Source organism: Triturus cristatus, chromosome 4_1, assembly GCF_964204655.1.
Source record: "Triturus cristatus chromosome 4_1, aTriCri1.1, whole genome shotgun sequence".
Classification (NCBI taxonomy): domain Eukaryota; kingdom Metazoa; phylum Chordata; class Amphibia; order Caudata; family Salamandridae; genus Triturus; species Triturus cristatus.
Genome location: NC_140585.1, coordinates 18856936 through 18875032, shown reverse-complemented (window position 1 = coordinate 18875032; position 18097 = coordinate 18856936). Strand labels below are relative to the sequence as shown.

The 18097-nt window shown below is 44.1% G+C and overlaps 1 protein-coding gene across 1 annotated transcript in view; it reads right to left on the bottom strand.

Annotated features, from left to right (window-relative positions):
* The window catches only part of LOC146839328 (arylsulfatase A-like), a 179685-nt gene that overhangs the window by 7732 nt on the left and 153856 nt on the right, over positions 1 to 18097 (bottom strand). Inside the window, exons 6-7 of the mRNA XM_085651342.1 lie at positions 7303 to 7430; positions 5485 to 5587 (exon numbers count right to left, since the gene is read on the bottom strand). Of these exons, the coding sequence (XP_085507468.1) occupies positions 5485 to 5587; positions 7303 to 7430 (231 nt within the window). The remainder of the gene's footprint in view (positions 1 to 5484; positions 5588 to 7302; positions 7431 to 18097) is intronic.

The following is an 18097-nucleotide window of genomic DNA, read 5'->3' as shown; positions in this document are numbered from 1 at the left end:
GAGTTTGGGGGTTTATCTGTTGCCGGTGCATCTGAAGTTTGTGCCACAGTAGTTGTTTGTGAGATCACATCGGAGAGCAACTTATCACAAAGGTTGACAATACCCTGAGTAATAGACAAACCTCCCTGTCATTTGTATGCACTTCCTGAGACCACACTCTGACTCACTGCAGTTATGCTTACCACTGATAGGAAACACAATGTTCTTATCTGTACAAAGAAATACACAAGTTCTCTTAAGTGCCAGAAAGGTCACACTGCATGTGCTTGCTACCATGCCTCAAATTCAAAAACATCTTCACATTCTTCATGAATTGATAATGAAAGGAATACGTCACAGTGAGTGTGAACCATGCACCACCTTCAGAATTTGATTACAAATATTATGGAATGCCTTTGAGTAATCTGAATGTGCACATTGATTGTGAGTCATCTGAAACCTCTGGGTCTAAACACCAATAAAGAGTTGTCTTAGACCTCTGCGTGTCCACCTTGACTGTGAGAGTCCTACACCTCTGGCTGTTCATCTTGATAGTGATTTGTCTCATACTTGTGTGTGTGCGCACCTTGATTGTGATTTGTCTGACACCTGTGTGTGTGCAACTTGATTGTGAGTTGCCTTACACCTCTCTGTGTGCACCTTGATTGTGAGTTGTCTTAAATCTCTGAGTGTGCACATTGATTGTGGGTTGTCTGAGACCTTTGCGTTTCCACATTAATGGTGAGTGGTCTTACATCTCTGTGTGTGCGTCTTAATTGTGAGTTCTCTTACACCTGTGTGTGTGTAACTTGATTGTGGGTTGTCCTACACCTCTGGCTGTGCATCTTGATAGTGAGTTGTCTTACACCTCTGGCTGTGCATCTTGATAGTGACTTGTCTTACACCTCTGAGTGTACACATTTATTGTGAGTCGTCTTATACCTCTGTGTGTGGACATTGTGACTTGACTGAGATCTCTGGGTGTGCACCCTGATAGTGAGTTGTCTTACACCTCTGTCTGTGCACATTGATTGTGAGTTGTCTTACACCTGTGTGTACATATTGATTTTGAGTTCTCGTAGCTCTGTGGGTGTGCACCTTGATTGTGAGCTGTGTGAGCCCTCTGGTGTGCATCTTGATTGATATCAAGACACCGTAAGAGTAGACCCTCACTCCTCCTCAGACTGATCATGTCCTTCCCTCATACCTAGGTGAGGTAAGAAGCAGCAGTGTTACAAGTTTAAAATAAATATGAATATTTCACTATCACTATTACTTCACCAAGTCATTCGTTATAGGTGCTGGTCCTCGGTCCACTAGCTCTAGGATCACTGAAGTGGCCAATCATACCTTGGCCAAGGTACCGGCCTTTCCCTGAATCAGGGGTGTTATTTGACATGCACAAAAACTGGATTCTTGGTCACTGCGTGTTCTACTTAAAATTTACCAGGCCAAATGTGCACGGTGCTTGTATGGTAGTGAGGTCTGGGGGTACGTGAAGAGTGATAAAATCCAGACCACTAAAAAACATTTCTTAAGACGGTTGGTGCAGGTCCTCCAAAGTACTTCAACTTTTTAAATCCATGCTTAGCTTGAAACTAGTTATCTAGTAGATATAGTTGTCCTTAGACCTCTGGTGTGTTGGGTTAAGATTTGGGTCAGGGAGGGACTTTCATTAAACAGACAGATTCTTAGAGATTGTCTGTCCCTTGACCATGCACTCAGAATCCCCTAGATTGCGCATGTGAAGGCAGCTTCATGCACTCAGAATCCCCTAGATTGCGCATGTGAAGGCAGCTTCATGCACTCAGAATCCCCTGGAAAGCTCATGTGAGGGCAGCTTCATGCACTCAGAATCCCCTGAATTTCTCATGTGAAGGCAGCTTCATGCACTCAGAATCCCCTAGATTGCTCATGTGAAGGCAGCTTCATGCACTCAGAATCCCCTAGATTGCTCATGTGAAGGCAGCTTCATGCACTCAGAATCCCCTGAGTGAAGGCAGCTTTTGCCACTCTAGGGAGAGCGGGCATTTTCCTTAATCCCCACTCACTGTTGCTCTTAGAACTGAAAAGGGTAAAGGACCTGTTTCTAGAGTGAGCCCTGTTGACTAGAGAACAAAAAGAGTTGATGAAACCCACAGTGAGGGGACACATGCTCTTGAAAACAGTCCAGGGTATGGATCCTTACTTAGCACAGGTATCTAATTTGATGGACAGATTTGGTATGACCACATTTAGATTTAACCTGTTAAATCACCTCTTGGCCTTACCCAGCAGCTGGGCCCATCCATGTTCCATGTTGCCCTGCGGCTGCGACAATAAGTCTCCACAGGACACATTACACTTTTTAATGTTCTGCAAATATTTTAGTATGCCTAGAAAGCAGTTTATTGTCCCACTGCTGAAGCCCTTGAATTTTACCCAAGAACCCCCCACACTTCTGTACCTGCAGATGCTCCCCAATGAACATGGTTTAAATGCTGTCTCTTGTTTTTTACAAGCCGCACTGATGTTAAGACTTTCTAGATCTAACTGACCAATGTATTGCTGCTAATGGGGTGCCTTTTTTTAATCTGTTTTTATTGTCACTTGGTGATTATTTGTAATTCTTTGTATTTTATGCAAATGTGTTACAGTTGTATGACCACATGTGCTGTGCTTTTTATGGTTTTTGGTGCAACCGAATAAAGATGTCTATGAAAAATATCACTCAATCCAGCTGCATCTCTCCACAATGTACTATAGATCTGCAGCCTTATAATGCACATGGGGCAATAGAACTACAAACATCTTCACTCTCCTGAAGCATTTAGGGGGTTCAGGCTCAATCTAGATTACGTACTTAGCACTAAACATTAAAAGAAATCTTATCAGGTTCAAGATAAAGTTAAGTACAAAACGATAGAGACATTTCCATTCTGATAGCAAAACCCTACCTACCCCCTGTGCCGCTTGATTGACGTACTAATTAGGAACTATCGTTAATGGTTAATATTCTTAAACCGCTGGCCAGTGTGAAGGACCTTTGTGAATCAGGCCCTGAGGCAATGCGGAGTTTAGATACTAAGGGAGTGTGATGATGAATGGAATGTTGAGTGTGGAAACTGAGGGAGTGTGATAATGAATGGAATGTTGAGTTTAGATACTAAGGGAGTGTGATGATGAATGGAATGTTGAGTGTGGATACTGAGGGGGTGTGATGCACGGTATGTTGAGTGTGGATACTGAAGGAGTGTGATAATGCATGGAATGTTGAGTGTAGATACTAAGGGAGTGTGATGATGCATGGCATGTTGAGTGTAGATACTAAGGGAGTGTGATGATGCATGGAATGCTGAGTGTGGATGCCAAGGGGGTGTGATGATGCATGGAATGCTGAGTGTTTATACTGAGGGAGTGTGATGATGCATGGAATGCTGAGTGTGGATACTGAGGGAGTGTGATGATGCATGGTATGTAGACTGCGGATACTGAGGGAGTGTGATGATGCATGGAATGCTGAGTGTGGATTCTGAGGGAGTGCAATGATGCATGGAATGTTGAGTGAAGATACTAAGGGAGTGTGAAGATGCATGGAATGGTAAGTGTGGATACCAAGGGGACGTGATGATGCATGGAAGGCTGAGTGTGGATACTGAGGGAGTGTGATGATCCATGGAATGCAGAGTGTGAATTCTGAGGGAGTGTGATGATGCATGGAATGCTGAGTGTGGATACTGAGGGAGTGTGATGATGCATGGAATGCTGAGTGTAGGTACTGAGGAAGTGTGATGATGCATTGAATGCTGAGTGGGGATACTGAGGTAGTGTGACGATGCATGGAATGCTGAGTGTGGATACTGAGGGAGTGTGATGATGCATGGAATGCTGAGTGTGGATACTGAGGGAGTGTGATGATGCATGGAATGCTGAGTGTAGGTACTGAGGGAGTGTGATGATGCATGGAATACAGAGTGTGGATACTGAGGGAGTGTGGTGATGCATGGAATGCTGAGTGTGGATACTAAGGGAGTGTGGTGATGCATGGAATGCTGAGTGTGGATACTGTGGGAGTGTGATGATGCATGGAATGTTGAGTGTGGATACTGAGGGAGTGTGATGATGCATGGAATGTTGAGTGTGGATACTGAGGGAGTGTGATGATGCATGGAATGCTTAGTGTGGATACTGAGGGAGTGTGATGATGCATGGAATGCTGAGTGTGGATTCTGAGGGAGTGTGATGATACATGGAATGCTTAGTGTGGATACCGAGGGATTGTGATGATGCACAGCATGTTGGGGTCCCTGTACTGGGTGAAGCCTGGGACGTATCTAAAGTTGTAGATAGACTGGATCGCTAACAGGATCTATCAGGCTATGGCTGTGACCTCAGGGCCTAGGGTGAAACAAAACAAAGAACTTACATCCTAACTGAATGACTCTAGACTCCTAAGTAAAGACCCTGCTCTCCACCTACAATATGGTTTGCCAGCGTGGACACAAGGGTTAAATGCCCTCAAGCATGCCAGTAATCCCCAGATGGCCAAAGGCACAAAATATCATGGTACATATGAAGAATGTTTGCATTTATTTTCAAGGACAAGGCGGAAGCAGTGCCTAACACCTGATGGGTCTCTTCTTAAAAACTGGACCCAGTATTGTATGTGAACAAATGTTGTGATAATCTGAAGTGAACTCTAATACATTGGAGGCACCTTTGAAAATGATCAATGGTTACTTTCTATTCCCTTAAGTGATTTTATAAATTAGTGAAAGAACTGACACATGTTTCATGGCAATAGCTGCTACCTTAGAGTGAAATTTATGAATAGTCGTAATTTCAACTTCAGTTGCTTCTAGTTTACTGAAAGCTGTCATTCACATGCAATTCCTCTATCTATTAGCTTCGTCTAACACAGATATAATCTCCCTCTGAGACACGCTTAGTGTTAATTAACAATCATCCCTACTTTAGCCCCGAGGAAGCAGATATGCTTCTGCAGCCCATCCAATCGCTCAAGACACTTAGAGGTAATGACTGATGTCTTCCCGCAGTGCCTCTGCTTTGTTAATACCTTTCCAAGAGTCAACACCTAAGGGAGCTTGTTGCCACTCAAGAGCACGGGCATTAGTCATCATGTAATGCCCTAAAACTGTCTGTAAGTCAGACCTATAACTCTTATACTCTTAGTAAATAGTTGCCCCTCCTGCTAATGTGTATGGATATGACTTGAAAGGTGCTACCTCTTACTGAGTGTCATAGGTTTGCCTCCATGTGTTTACAATGGAGCTCAGAACTCCCAGATCCGAGATTAGTATTGAAATCCAATAGTGAAGCACACTCAATACTGACCCCTACAACATCTGCGCATCACATTGTAGGCCACACTTCAAGTACAGTGCTATGGGTTTGATTTTACAGAGCTCTGATGCCTACAGAGGTCTAGTGTAGGCTTTACAAAAAATATACATTTATAAAACAAATGCATGAATGTGTACTTAGATAAAAGAACAAGAGACATACCTTTTGTAAAAAAGTGTGCCTTGTATTTCCCATATCGGACAGCGTACACTCCGCGGATCTCATCCGGGGACACCGGATAGTAGAACATTGTATTTCTCTTACTCTGAAATGTTGCAAGAGACCAGACTTAAACATACTCTTAAGTACTTTTCTTAGGAGTGCAATAATTATTTACAGCAAGCATCATAACAAATATGCTTTTCATTTATTTCTGGTCACAAGAATATTCTAGTGAAAACTGTCACAATACGTGTCCATTCCATATTCTTCATGTATAACGAAGGTTGCTTGTGGCTGTGAGCCTGGCAGTGTCATGAACCACAGTGTCACCATAGAGGTGACTACTTCCTTCTCTTCTGACCTGACTCCCTAGTATTCCAAACCAAGGAAGAGCACAAGGATGAAAAATAACCTGCTTGAGTGAGTTAAGGAGACAGGCAGTGACATGTGGTGAAGGAAAGAGGCATGAGGTGAATTCAGGACTATGCAGGCTTGATGTTCGGCACCTGACCCTTGGTGGAGCAGACCACAGGCTTCCAATCAAAACTTTGTGGCCTTGTGGTCACTTCAAACATGCTTTGGGGGCAGCTCCTCCCCCTTTGGGTTTCGACCTGCCTGGCTGGGAGAACAAAGAAAGACCCTGCCCAGTGTCAGCTCACATTTACCTGTGACAGAGGATGACCCAAGTTCCTGGGTGATGCCCAAATAGACATTATGCCACAGCAACAGACACACCTCCCCTCACCCAAGGCCTTTGTCTTGTTCTGAAAGCAGTTTTTATATCTCATCCAGGGGTGATTTGTAATCATCACTCATTGATTCACTTCTAGATATAACCCCACTTTCAGTCACTGCTGAGTCTCTCACCTGTTACTTACTCACCAACTAATTTAAAGACTAAAGGTCAGATTTAGAGTTTGCCAGATGGGTGACTCAATCATATATATCCTGCCCACTGTAGTACAAGCTCCATTGAATATAATGCACTTATAATATGGGGAATGAGTTATCTGTCATGTTTGTGACTGAGTAACCGTCCGCCACAGACTTAATCAGGCCCCAATTCACTTATCCACTCATATACAGTTCCACCCACCAGCATAGCCATCCCTCATCCATTTATCCATCGGCATACACACAATTCAGTAACCTATCTATAAGCCATCCATCCCTTCACCCATTCTCACCTTAGCTAACACATTACTGTGTGATGTGAGATAACAGAAGGCTATGCCCTTCAGTTCTCCGGGTGTTTCAACAGAGTGCAGTCAAGAATGGAAACATCGGTTACATCACGGTGTTTACACCGCAATACCTTTACAACGCGGGTATTGCAATGCAAGTCATTACAATGACTTGCGCTGGATGGCGCTCTAAGGTAAGGAATAGTATGATTTACTATCCAACACCTTCCCTACTGTAACGTAGGCTGGAGTTGGTATAGTAAATCATAATATTCCTAAGTCCTGTGCCCTCCAGCGCAAGTCGTTGTAAAGACTTGCGTTGTAATGCCTGCTTTGTAAAGGTATCGTAGATTCGTCAAGAATGGTTAAGACCTGGACCAGAAATTTGCACAAGGGGGGATTGAGGCTGGCAATAAGATACTTTGATGCCCATTAGGGGACTGAATGAGCATGTAATGAATGACGCTGCTATGTATCTAGTCCCCTTGGCATTCCATCTCGCATCCTGCATTACTAGTCTATGCTGGCTGAACTTTCTGTGTATTGATTTAAGAGAGCAATTGAACTGTGCACTGACACATACTACAAATCACCACCACACAGAAGGATCAAGTAATACAGACTGAGAACATACCTGGCCACCACTGAAGAGGAGATCGATCATGCTATATCCATCCAGAGTCACATTCGGCAACGGCACGCCAGCCAAAGCAGCCAGGGTTGGCAGGATATCTAAGGTGCTGGCTAGCTCGTGGGTGACCCCTGACAGCACAAAAGAGGTTCAAAACTTAGAAGAGAGAGCAAGACATGTTCTTTTCAATCTATTTAACCGTTTACATTTACTTTTTAAATGAAATATTTGTTTAAGACTGAAAGTCTTTTTATAGGATGATTCAATTACTGACCAACAGCAACTGCTTTAATATGGTTGGACAGTCATCTCCAATTTAAACAGTCTTCTCCAAGCAAGTCCATATAATCCTGGTTTCCAGGACACTGGCTGTTTTTAGATAATGTGTAGTATAAAGTGAATTTGCATCAAGGATGAGTTTAGATATCAGTCCAACAATTGCTGTACCCCAGTAGGTATTCACCTCTGAGGGATCCCAACCAGTTATTGGTCCCATATGATCTGACTGTGCGTCCCATAGGGGGTATCTATCCCTTTTGGATCTAAATCCTCTGTGGGACATACTTCTTTGTGGATTTATCTATTGTCCGTGCCATCTCATGTGCTTTCCGGACACAGGTTATTTTTTGACATTCATGTTTCTAACAGCCTTTGTCTCAACAATCTGGGGTTATGTTACCTAATTTATGGATCTGGAAAATTCTGCCAAACTCACTCTCTGCAAAGGAGATAAGAATAGGGAATAGTTTTTTCTTTAACATGACACCAAAACAGCAAAACTCCAAGGTTAGGAATTGGATTTATGAATTTTTATAGATTAAAATAAAATGTGCCTACTAGCGTCAAAAAGCTTAAAGTGCCACCTTCGGCTTTTTGGTCAAGCTGGGTCGGGTCAAAGTAAAAGTTTTAGGCCTATTACAATGGAGCGCGCGTTGGCTATGTTGAGTGCTAGGTCCCTTCCATGATATCACCTTCACACTTAGTCACTTTTTTGGTGCTTTTGTCTCGACGACGAGCCCTTGGGTTAATTGAATCCAGAGTTGGCTTTGATGATGGCGGCCTGCTGCAGCGCGAAGCCTCAGTAAGCCACAGGAAGTCTTTGTTGATGGTGAAGAGCTCTGGGGCTTTCAGCAGGACAAACCAGCATGGTCTGGCCAATTCTAGAGTCAACAACAGCAGCTTGACTCTTGACGTTGAGGTAGTCTTCTTCTGGAGCTGCGTACCAAACTTCCCGAAATTCTTCTTAGTAGATTCCTTTGAGATTAAAACTGTCCAGGAGCATCAGCCAAGGGTTCAGAAGCTCAGGATTGCCTCTGGGGTCTGGGAGTCCATCTGCCACAATGCACCTGGTCAGTCCAGTAAAATATAGATGTAGTTTGTCAGCTGCAGAGGTCCTCGTTTTGGTTGTTGCAGGTGGCTTCTTCCAGCACTTTACCTGTTGTTGTTCAGGAGTCCAATCCTTTTCCATGAATCAGGTCCAGTCCTTCTTTTGTGGGGACTGGAGAGTGCACAAAATGCAGTTCTTTTGAGTGCAAAATCTTCTGGGGTGCAGTTCAAGGGTCCAGCAGGGCATTCATTCTTTAGATGTTCCAAGCAGTGACCTCAGGAGTTCCTGCAGCTCTGCCATATTTATCCACCCATTCTGGGCTGGCAATAGGGGGGCTACCCATCCAACTTCGGCAAAGTTGCCTCCCTCTGACAAGACCACTTCCTGCAAAGTGTAGTATATTTTTGACCCAAAATGCACTGTTCTCCAAAAAATGTAAATGGAGATATTCTCCCCTGGTGTGTGTATGGCTAACCTACTCCACAGATGCAGCTTACAATTCATTACACTCCCCTTCCAGAACCACTCCTAATCAAATTTGGGGGGCTCCCACCTAGCTGGGAATCAAGGGAGTGGGGGCTGGCCTGGGTCCTGTGACATCTTTTCTCCTGCTTTCGAAGTTCAGTTTATCTCCCCTGCCCCCTTCCGCTCTCTGGCTTTTCCAGGAAGCAATCTTCTCCCAACAAATGGCTGTATTGTTTCAGCCCCAGATCTCTTCACATTCATTCAGGGAGCAGCTCAGGATGTCAAAGGATTGTCACTCCGAAATAGCTGCTACAGGGCTGTTTTAGGTAACTTCAGGAAAGTAAGTTCTAAAACTAATTTCCTGTAATAGTTATAACAAATCCGAGCTTGGCAAGTTGCTAGATTTATTGTACCACTTATTGTGATACTTTGATTCACATTGCTAGCCAACTCCAATCACAAGTTAGACTTTGTTAAAGTTTAATAAAGTGTTTCAATGTTAGCCTATCGGGTTAGCAGCACTACAATTGGGGAAAAACAACTTTGTCTGTTTTTCCATAGTAGATCATATAAAACAAATTTTATATTGTCCCTGCTTTTTATAACAATGCACACTACCCCTGGGGTACCTAGGGCAGACCTTAGGGGTGACTTACATGTATAAAAAAGGTAGTTTTGGACTATGGAACTATTTTTAATTCCAAAGTCGAATTTGGACATAATATTATAGGCAAAACCAGCCTGCAGGGAACAGCTGGCTTTAAAATGACACCAGACACCACAGGAGTGCTCTACCATATACTAAGGGTTTAAAGGTAGGCTGTCTTGGCCAATTAGAATCATACCCATTACCACATACCGTTTGAGGACAGAGCACTGGCCCTGAGCCTGGTTAGCAGAGCCTAGGGAACTTTCAGAGTCAGTAACCACTAATCTCAGTCAATAAATGGGGTAGATCAGGACAAAAAAGATGACTTTTCTACACCTATCTTATCCAATCTTCACACATTACATCATTGCCTTTAATATTAGAACTTCCTTCCTTAGGACTATTGTCTATGAAATCCCACACATTCTTGTGATTGCCGCTGGGGCTTTATAGATGGCGCTTGCACTCCTTTACTATAAACAATTTGCATCAGACAGCTCGCTGGTGAAACTGTTCCACACCCTACACAAATACGGGGTACATCCATCAGTGGGTGCAACTTTTCCTGCTTTCCCTAATCACATATCAATGGAATAGAATTGTATTAACATTTGCAAAGTGCAACGTTCCCCCAAGAGGGTATCTTGGAGCTATGACCAGAGCTCGCCCGGCAAGTAAGCAGAAACAATGAACCACTGACACCCAAAGGAATATATTTTGATTGAATTTCTATAGGGTTTGGAGTCTAAGAAACACACTCGAAACTTCGTAGAAGGAAGTGTTTGTTTAAGAAAGAATCAAGCACCACCAAGTGCCCTTTCTCTGTGGCTATGGACATATGTATGCATGTTGTGTGTATGTATGGGTGTTTGTGTGTATGTATGCATATAAGCATGTATGTATGCATATTTATTTATATATGTATGTATGTATGCATGTATGTATGCATATATAATTATATATGCATGCATGTATGTATGTATGAATACTTGTATATATGCATGCATACATGTATGTATGTATGCATGTATGTATTTATGTATACATTCATGTGTGTATGCATGTATGTATGTAATTGTATTTATCTAGCACTTACGAACCCTGATGAGGTGTTGAAGTGCTCTTCGGCAAGTAGCACACTACTTCAGAAGTAAAATGGATAAGAGGTGCATTAGTATAGTGAAATATGAGTTAATTTGAGTGGTAGACATGTGAGTTTTTTTGTTGAGTTGAAAAGGGTAATGGAGGGCTAGAAGAGGGGAGAGTCTAGTAAGTGTTTATTGGGAAACATTAGTAGTAGGGAGGTCCTAGTAGTAAAATGAGGTCTCAGATGAGTCTAAAGAGGGATAAATGAGGGAAGAATTTAGAAAGGGTTGTTTATGCAATCTTAGTAGTAAAATGATGTTTGGGGTGATGCAAGGAGGGATAGAAGATGGAAGAGCCTAGAAAGAGATATTTTGGAGCTCATAGTAGTAGAATGAGGTTTGGGATGAGCCAGAGAGTGGAGGTAGAGAATATACCGAGAGAGCTACAGGGTGAAACAAAGGGTAGTGCATTGGAGAGACGCATGTGTGTTGTTTTTACAGTAGGAGTAACGTAATAACTATATAGATACACAAGTACATGGAAGGGAACCATGATTATGGAAGGTAATATATCAAGATTTATGTTGTATGTATGCAAGTATTTATGTATGTGTGCATGTATGCATGTATGTATGCATGCTTGTATGGTATGTATGCATGAATTAATGAATGCATGCATATATGCATGAAATGAAAAGAATGAAATACCAGCATTTGTAAAGCACACAGCTACCTCCAGAGAGGTGTCCCGGCGCTGGGGGCCGTCGTGAAGATTAAGCGAGCTATTGCCCAGAGTCACAAGGTGCTGGGCTAACCTGCCGCCGGCGCCGGGGATCGAACCATGAGCCCCCGTATTTCAGAGTCAGCTGCCCTGTCCGTTGCACCACACCTCTTCCTGCATGCATGTTTGTATCTCTGTGTGAATGCATGTATGTATGTATGTATGCATGCATGTATGCCTGTATGTATGTATTTATTATGTATAGGTGTATTTATGCATGCATGTATGTATGTATAGGTGTATGTATGTATGCACAAGGTATTTCTATAGCACAAACCGAGACCTAACGCAAAAAAGTACATGGTCAAAGACGAGCATAAACTGAATGACAGAAGAGTTAACTGCGAAAAATGATTACTGCTTCTTCTCCTTTCCAGTCCCATTCCTTACTTGATGAAGAGAGGTCCATCTCCCCTCCACCAACAGCCTATACAAACCCTCTCTTTTAGAAACAATCCCAAAAAAGTTTACCTACCTTCCCTTGACGTGCTTTGTGTGATCTTTTTTTAAAGGGATGGCTCATCAAGGTCACAAATAAATCCTCACCTCTCGTAAGTACGAGGATGAGGAATAAAGAATCCTACTTTGTCCCTTCCACAAATGTATGAGGATCTCAACCAGCTTGATTTAAGGCATACCAGACTCCAAAGCAATGCCATATCATCTATTGATGTATATATGTGGTATTTTCTATAGAACAGACCTAGCCAAAAGGCAGCAGAAGTCTGTACAGGGTCAAAGGAGAGCATTAAGGCAACAATTATTGTCAGGAGAAGCTGGGCTGTGTTCTCTCAAGAGGTGAGTCTTCAACTGTGTTATCCCCCTGATCATGCTCAGCTTGAAGAAGGAGGTAAAGATTACTTTGTTAACCTGTTTCTTGTAGGTAAGGCTAACATCAACCAGGATACACAGATTTTTCACGCTTTTCACAGGTACCGGGAGGGAACGCAATTCTTCCGGATACCACAAGGTACTCCAAAAGGAAGAGTCGTTACCAAATAGAATAACTTCAGTTTTTGTACAATTCAGCTTGAGGCAGTACACATCCATCCAGATACCAACCACTCACATGCATGCCCGGAATGATTAACTCAAGTCTGGGCCACTTCTGAAAAGAGACACAGTGTCATCTACATATGAGACAATGGAAAACCCAAATGACTTACAAAGTCAGCCAACGGTGTGACATAGATCTGAAGAGGGACAGGGCAGCCCCATCCACACCTAAATCCATCAGCCTGTGTAACAGTAGACCATGATTGACGGTGTCAAAAGCTGCCGTCAGGTCAAGGAGGATGAGGGCAGCACTGCCCAGTCAACTATAGCCCTGATCAATTCAGTGGCTACAATCAGAGCCGATTCCGTGGCGTGCCCACTGTGGAACCCATATTGGGAGCTGTCCAGCAATCGGTTGCTGTTCACGAAAGCCGATAGTTGGAGATTCATTTCTTTCTCTTTCATCTTTGCAGGGAGAGGTAGTCTCGAAATTGGTCTAAAGCTGTAAGGGTCAAGAAAGCTCAAGTTGGTTTTCTTTAACAGAGGAAGAATAGAGACAGATTTCCAAGCTTTGGGAAATAAACTGATCTTAAATATTGAATTAAAGATGGGCATCAGTTGGGCAGCAACCAGATCCGGAATGAGATGTAAAATGTTTGAAGAGCAAGGATCATGAGGGGAACCGGATTTAGTTAAAAGAATCAGTTCTCTAACTCGGTCAACTGAAAGAGAAGTAAATTCAAGAAACAACTGCTTATTGATGTCACATGGACAGTCGTTGTACCCAGCGGATAGTGTTGCAGTGACAGAAGTGAACTTATTAAAAATAACTTTGTCTTTGTTCAGAAAAAAGGATGCCAGGCAGTAACAGAAATCCTGATTGATATGCTCTGAAAGGATGTGGAGAGGAGAGTTTGGAAACAACTTGGAAGAGGGCCTAGGAGCAGCAGCTAGCTGCTTCTATAGAGTTTTCATTCAAAATCAGTTTCTTATAGTTCAACAGCAGCAATCTATATTTTTCTTTCTCTTTCTCATTGTTATCATACTTGTCCCTCCATATCTGTTCTTGTTTCCTACAGGATTTCTTAGCAGCCCGGAACAACACCCCGATCCATGGAGAGGTAGGTTTGCTCCTTCTAGAAAGGGACTCTTTAACAGGCCTCAACCCATTCATTGCTCCAGATAACCAAAGGTGTCATTGGAAACCATTTAGTGGGGAGAGTCAGATTTCAAGGGCGTAGGATTAGCGAGAGCCGAGACCAGGTCCTGGGCCGTGACCTTATTTCAGTCCCCGAAATAGATTAGCTTCGTAGGAGCCCTGCTAGGGGCAGTACAGCGATCAACAAAGATTTACCAACTAACTGCACTCTGGTCAGACCACATTACTGGGAGGATAGTCAAATTAAAGGAGAGATTATAGTTGGAAAAAATCCCACCTTGAGTGTGCCTGGCACAGTGGGTAGGCCCAGTCACACGTTGTTCTAAGCGAAAGCCGGACATTAGCTCGAGGAGAGCAGCCGTATCCTTGCCAACTCACTTCTCTAAATGAACATTGAAATCCCCAAACAAAGTGAAATAACTTGTGGAGAGAGAGTATTCTAGGGACTGGCCAATTGCATGAGGAAAGTGAGTTTTTTGTCCTAGAGGTCTATACAATAAGAGACCATTGAATGACTGAGATTTGAAAAGTTTAAATTTAAAGTTAATCCTCACACTCGGTATTGGGGAACGGAGAGAAGAAGGCTGCATAAATATGCCGGTAGATAATAGTGAGCCCCCCACCTTTCCTGTCCCTCTAGTCAAGCCTGTAAATCCTAAAGCAACAATGGGACTGGAGCCGTCGTTTCAGGACCCGACGACTGATCAGCCCAGGTTTCACACAAAGACGAGGTCAAACAGATGGGAGTCTATAAGTTCAGCCACTTCCAAGTGGTGCTTGACCAGAGATCTTGCATTGATTAAAACTCATCTCATCCTGATGGAATGATCACCTGACCTCTGTCTAAAGGGGCAGAGCTGAGAGGCCTAACATGTTCAGGCACAGAATGAAAATGATGCTTGCAAGCCGGGCATGTATTTAATGACAAATCTGAGCCCTGTGGGAATATTTTAGGGCAGTCAGGTTGTCGCCTGAAGAGTTTAGTGCCCACAACTTAGTACTAGAATATGTCTTCCACGCAGAGACAGCACCATTCAAATGGCCAGGGGGACGGGCCCTGGGCCCGGTCCAGGCACGGATTGGCACAAGCGGGCTTGCCTTTGGTGCGCCAGCGACACGCCCGCTGCACGCGTTCACTGCGTATCCGATCCCTCATCTGTTTAGGTAGAGGAACTGATGCCACTAGAGCGTTAACCTCCCTCCTCCGGATACCCGGAAATGAGGGAAGTCGGCAGGGGCTCTCTCCGTGCAATCGGCAGAGCCGCAGTGCACCAGAGAGCATAATCAACAAAATACTTCACAGCTCAAGTGCAATGCCGCTTTCCTGCCCATAATTTATTAAGCAGTGTTTATCATACTATGTTAAAAGCACATAAAAATCGAAGACAAAAAGGTCGAAACGCTGTAATATCAGCCCGAATGTCGTGACCACAAGCCACTCACAAGAATAAGACTTTCTTTAGAAGAGAGAACTGGTAGCAGGATTTCTTTGCTTTTTGAGTAATATGTTTATGAGGGTAAGGTTGGTGTCCAAGATGCATCCAAGTACTTGGAATTTGATAAGAGCTGGGGTTTGATGCTGTCAAAGTTCATGTCATTGATGCAGGTTTTTGCTGTTTCTTGTTTGTTGTTCTTGTCAAATAATAGTAATGCTGCCTGGGTTGGTTCAGCTTCAGGTGGGCAGAGTGCATCCAGGTCTGGATAAGTTGCAAGCAGTGATTGAGGCATTGGATGTCTGAAGCAGAGGAGATTTTCAAGAATAGTTGAGAATCTACGGCATATTGGTGAATCTTGAAGCTGTTATCTGTGAGTAGAGCATCATATGTGTAGGTTTAAGATGAGTGGGGACAGAATGGGGGACGCTACATGTCATAGGGATCTTTTGTGACTTGTAAACAAACTAGTGTTGGTTGCACAGGTAGAAGAACTAAAGAAGGCCATCACTGGTGAATCCTATTTAAGGCTCCAGGGTGCCCATGAGGGTGGGATGATCAACAGTGACTAAGGCAGCTGAGACATTCCCCAATATCTGGAGGCAGGGAACATCTTCATCCGTTGTCAGAAAGACCTTGTCTATGATATGCAAGGTAGCGTTTTCCTTGTGTAGAAGTAGAAGAGTAGTCCAATGAATCAAAATGTAGAGAGGTAAGCATCAAGAAGATTTATTAGGATGACATGGAAGAAACTCCAGCCACAGCTGTCCTAGAAATTCTCCAGTCCACAGCCCTTCACTGTTTCTGGTTTGACAACACACATTCTACATGGAACAATCTAAGAGGAAAGAACCACTAAAGAAAGCTTCAGGGAACACTGAAGCAATAGGTCCATCCCACTGAAAAATGATTTACAAAATAATTATAATAACTACCATCACCACACCATGGATAGCATTCATTTGATATTGTAGTTGAACAGACTTATTTTTCAACAAAGTACTAACTGCAGTTCCAGTAGTGGCACACACTGGCAATGCGATTGTAAATTACATGGTACAGTCAGCTTAAGGCACTGCCAGGCGTCTCCACAGGGAAAGCCATTCACAACAGAAGCATTTGATAGAAGGGGCTGTCTGCACGAAGGGCCATGGACTGGTCTGAGCATTTTTTATTTATTCAAAGTGTTTCAACCAGATTATGGTCCCTCTTATTATCTGCCAGTATATGGCATTGTCTGTGATGTTCTTAGCTCATGCGATAGGGTTCTTGCTGGCATCTTGGTGACTAGATGTTGGTGTCTGTCAGCCTTTTAGGTGGGATTTCTCCCTCATCCGCAGTATCAGGGAGGCCACGTCCTGCTTATCCAGATCATGTAAAGTAACCCGAGTCCATCTTGGATCCCACCTGATCTCAGTCAGGCGAACTGTGTGCCATTTGCAGGCCAAAGTGAAGACTCCAGCAGGGACTGTACATCCTTTCATCATTTTAAGATCAAGAGAATCTGGCTGTTGATCAGATGGGTTATAGAAATAATTGCCATTTAGGAAGCTCGAGCCAATGTGTGGTGTGTGGCATATAAAGGATCTTCATTTGAGCACCGCTTGCATTCACTGAACTGTGTACCCAGGTTATCACAGCAACATGTGATAGGTTCCCCACCTTTGTCAAAGGAGAGGGGAGAGTGCCTAGGTTAGTTGGCCACAACCTCCGCATGCTCCGAAAGATCTTCCGATGGATCCCAACCGAGACCAGGAAGACGGTCACCCACGCTCTCGTCACCAGCAGACTAGACTACGGAAACACCCTCTACGCCGGTACTACGGCCAAGCTTCAGAAAAGACTTCAGCGTATTCAGAACGCCTCCGCCCGACTCATCCTGGACGTCCCCCGACGCAGCCACATCTCGTGCCACCTGAGAGACCTGCACTGGCTCCCGGTCAACAAGAGGATCACGTTCAGACTCCTCACCCACGCACACAAGTCCCTCCACGACCTAGGCCCAGGGTACCTCAACAGCCGCCTCACCTTCTACACGCCCACCCGCCGGCTACGTTCCGCTAACCTCGCCCTCGCCGTCGTCCCTCGCATCCAGAGAGCCACCGCTGGAGGAAGGTCATTCTCCTACCTGGCAGCTAAGACTTGGAACTCCCTACCCGTCCACCTGCGGATGACCCAGGACCACCTGGCCTTCAGGAAACAGCTCAAGACCTGGCTGTTCGAGCAGTAGCAGACCCCCTTCCCCAAGCGCCTTGAGACCCTTACGGGTGAGTAGTGCGCGATATAAGTTCCATGATTGATTGATTGATTGATTGAGTTGGCTTTGATGATGGCGGCCTGCTGCAGCGCGAAGACTCAGTAAGCCACAGGAAGTCTTTGTTGATGGTGAAGAGCTCTGGGGCTTTCAGCAGGACAAACCAGCATGGTCTGGCCAATTCTAGAGTCAACAACAGCAGCTTGACTCTTGACGTTGAGGTAGTCTTCTTCTGGAGCTGCGTACCAAACTTCCCGAAATTCTTCTTAGTAGATTCCTTTGAGATTAAAACTGTCCAGGAGCACCAGCCAAGGGTTCAGAAGCTCAGGATTGCCTCTGGGGTCTGGGAGTCCATCTGCCACAATGCACCTGGTCAGTCCAGTAAAATATAGATGTAGTTTGTCAGCTGCAGAGGTCCTCGTTTTGGTTGTTGCAGGTGGCTTCTTCCAGCACTTTACCTGTTGTTGTTCAGGAGTCCAATCCTTTTCCATGAATCAGGTCCAGTCCTTCTTTTGTGGGGACTGGAGAGTGCACAAAATGCAGTTCTTTTGAGTGCAAAATCTTCTGGGGTGCAGTTCAAGGGTCCAGCAGGGCATTCATTCTTTAGATGTTCCAAGCAGTGACCTCAGGAGTTCCTGCAGCTCTGCCA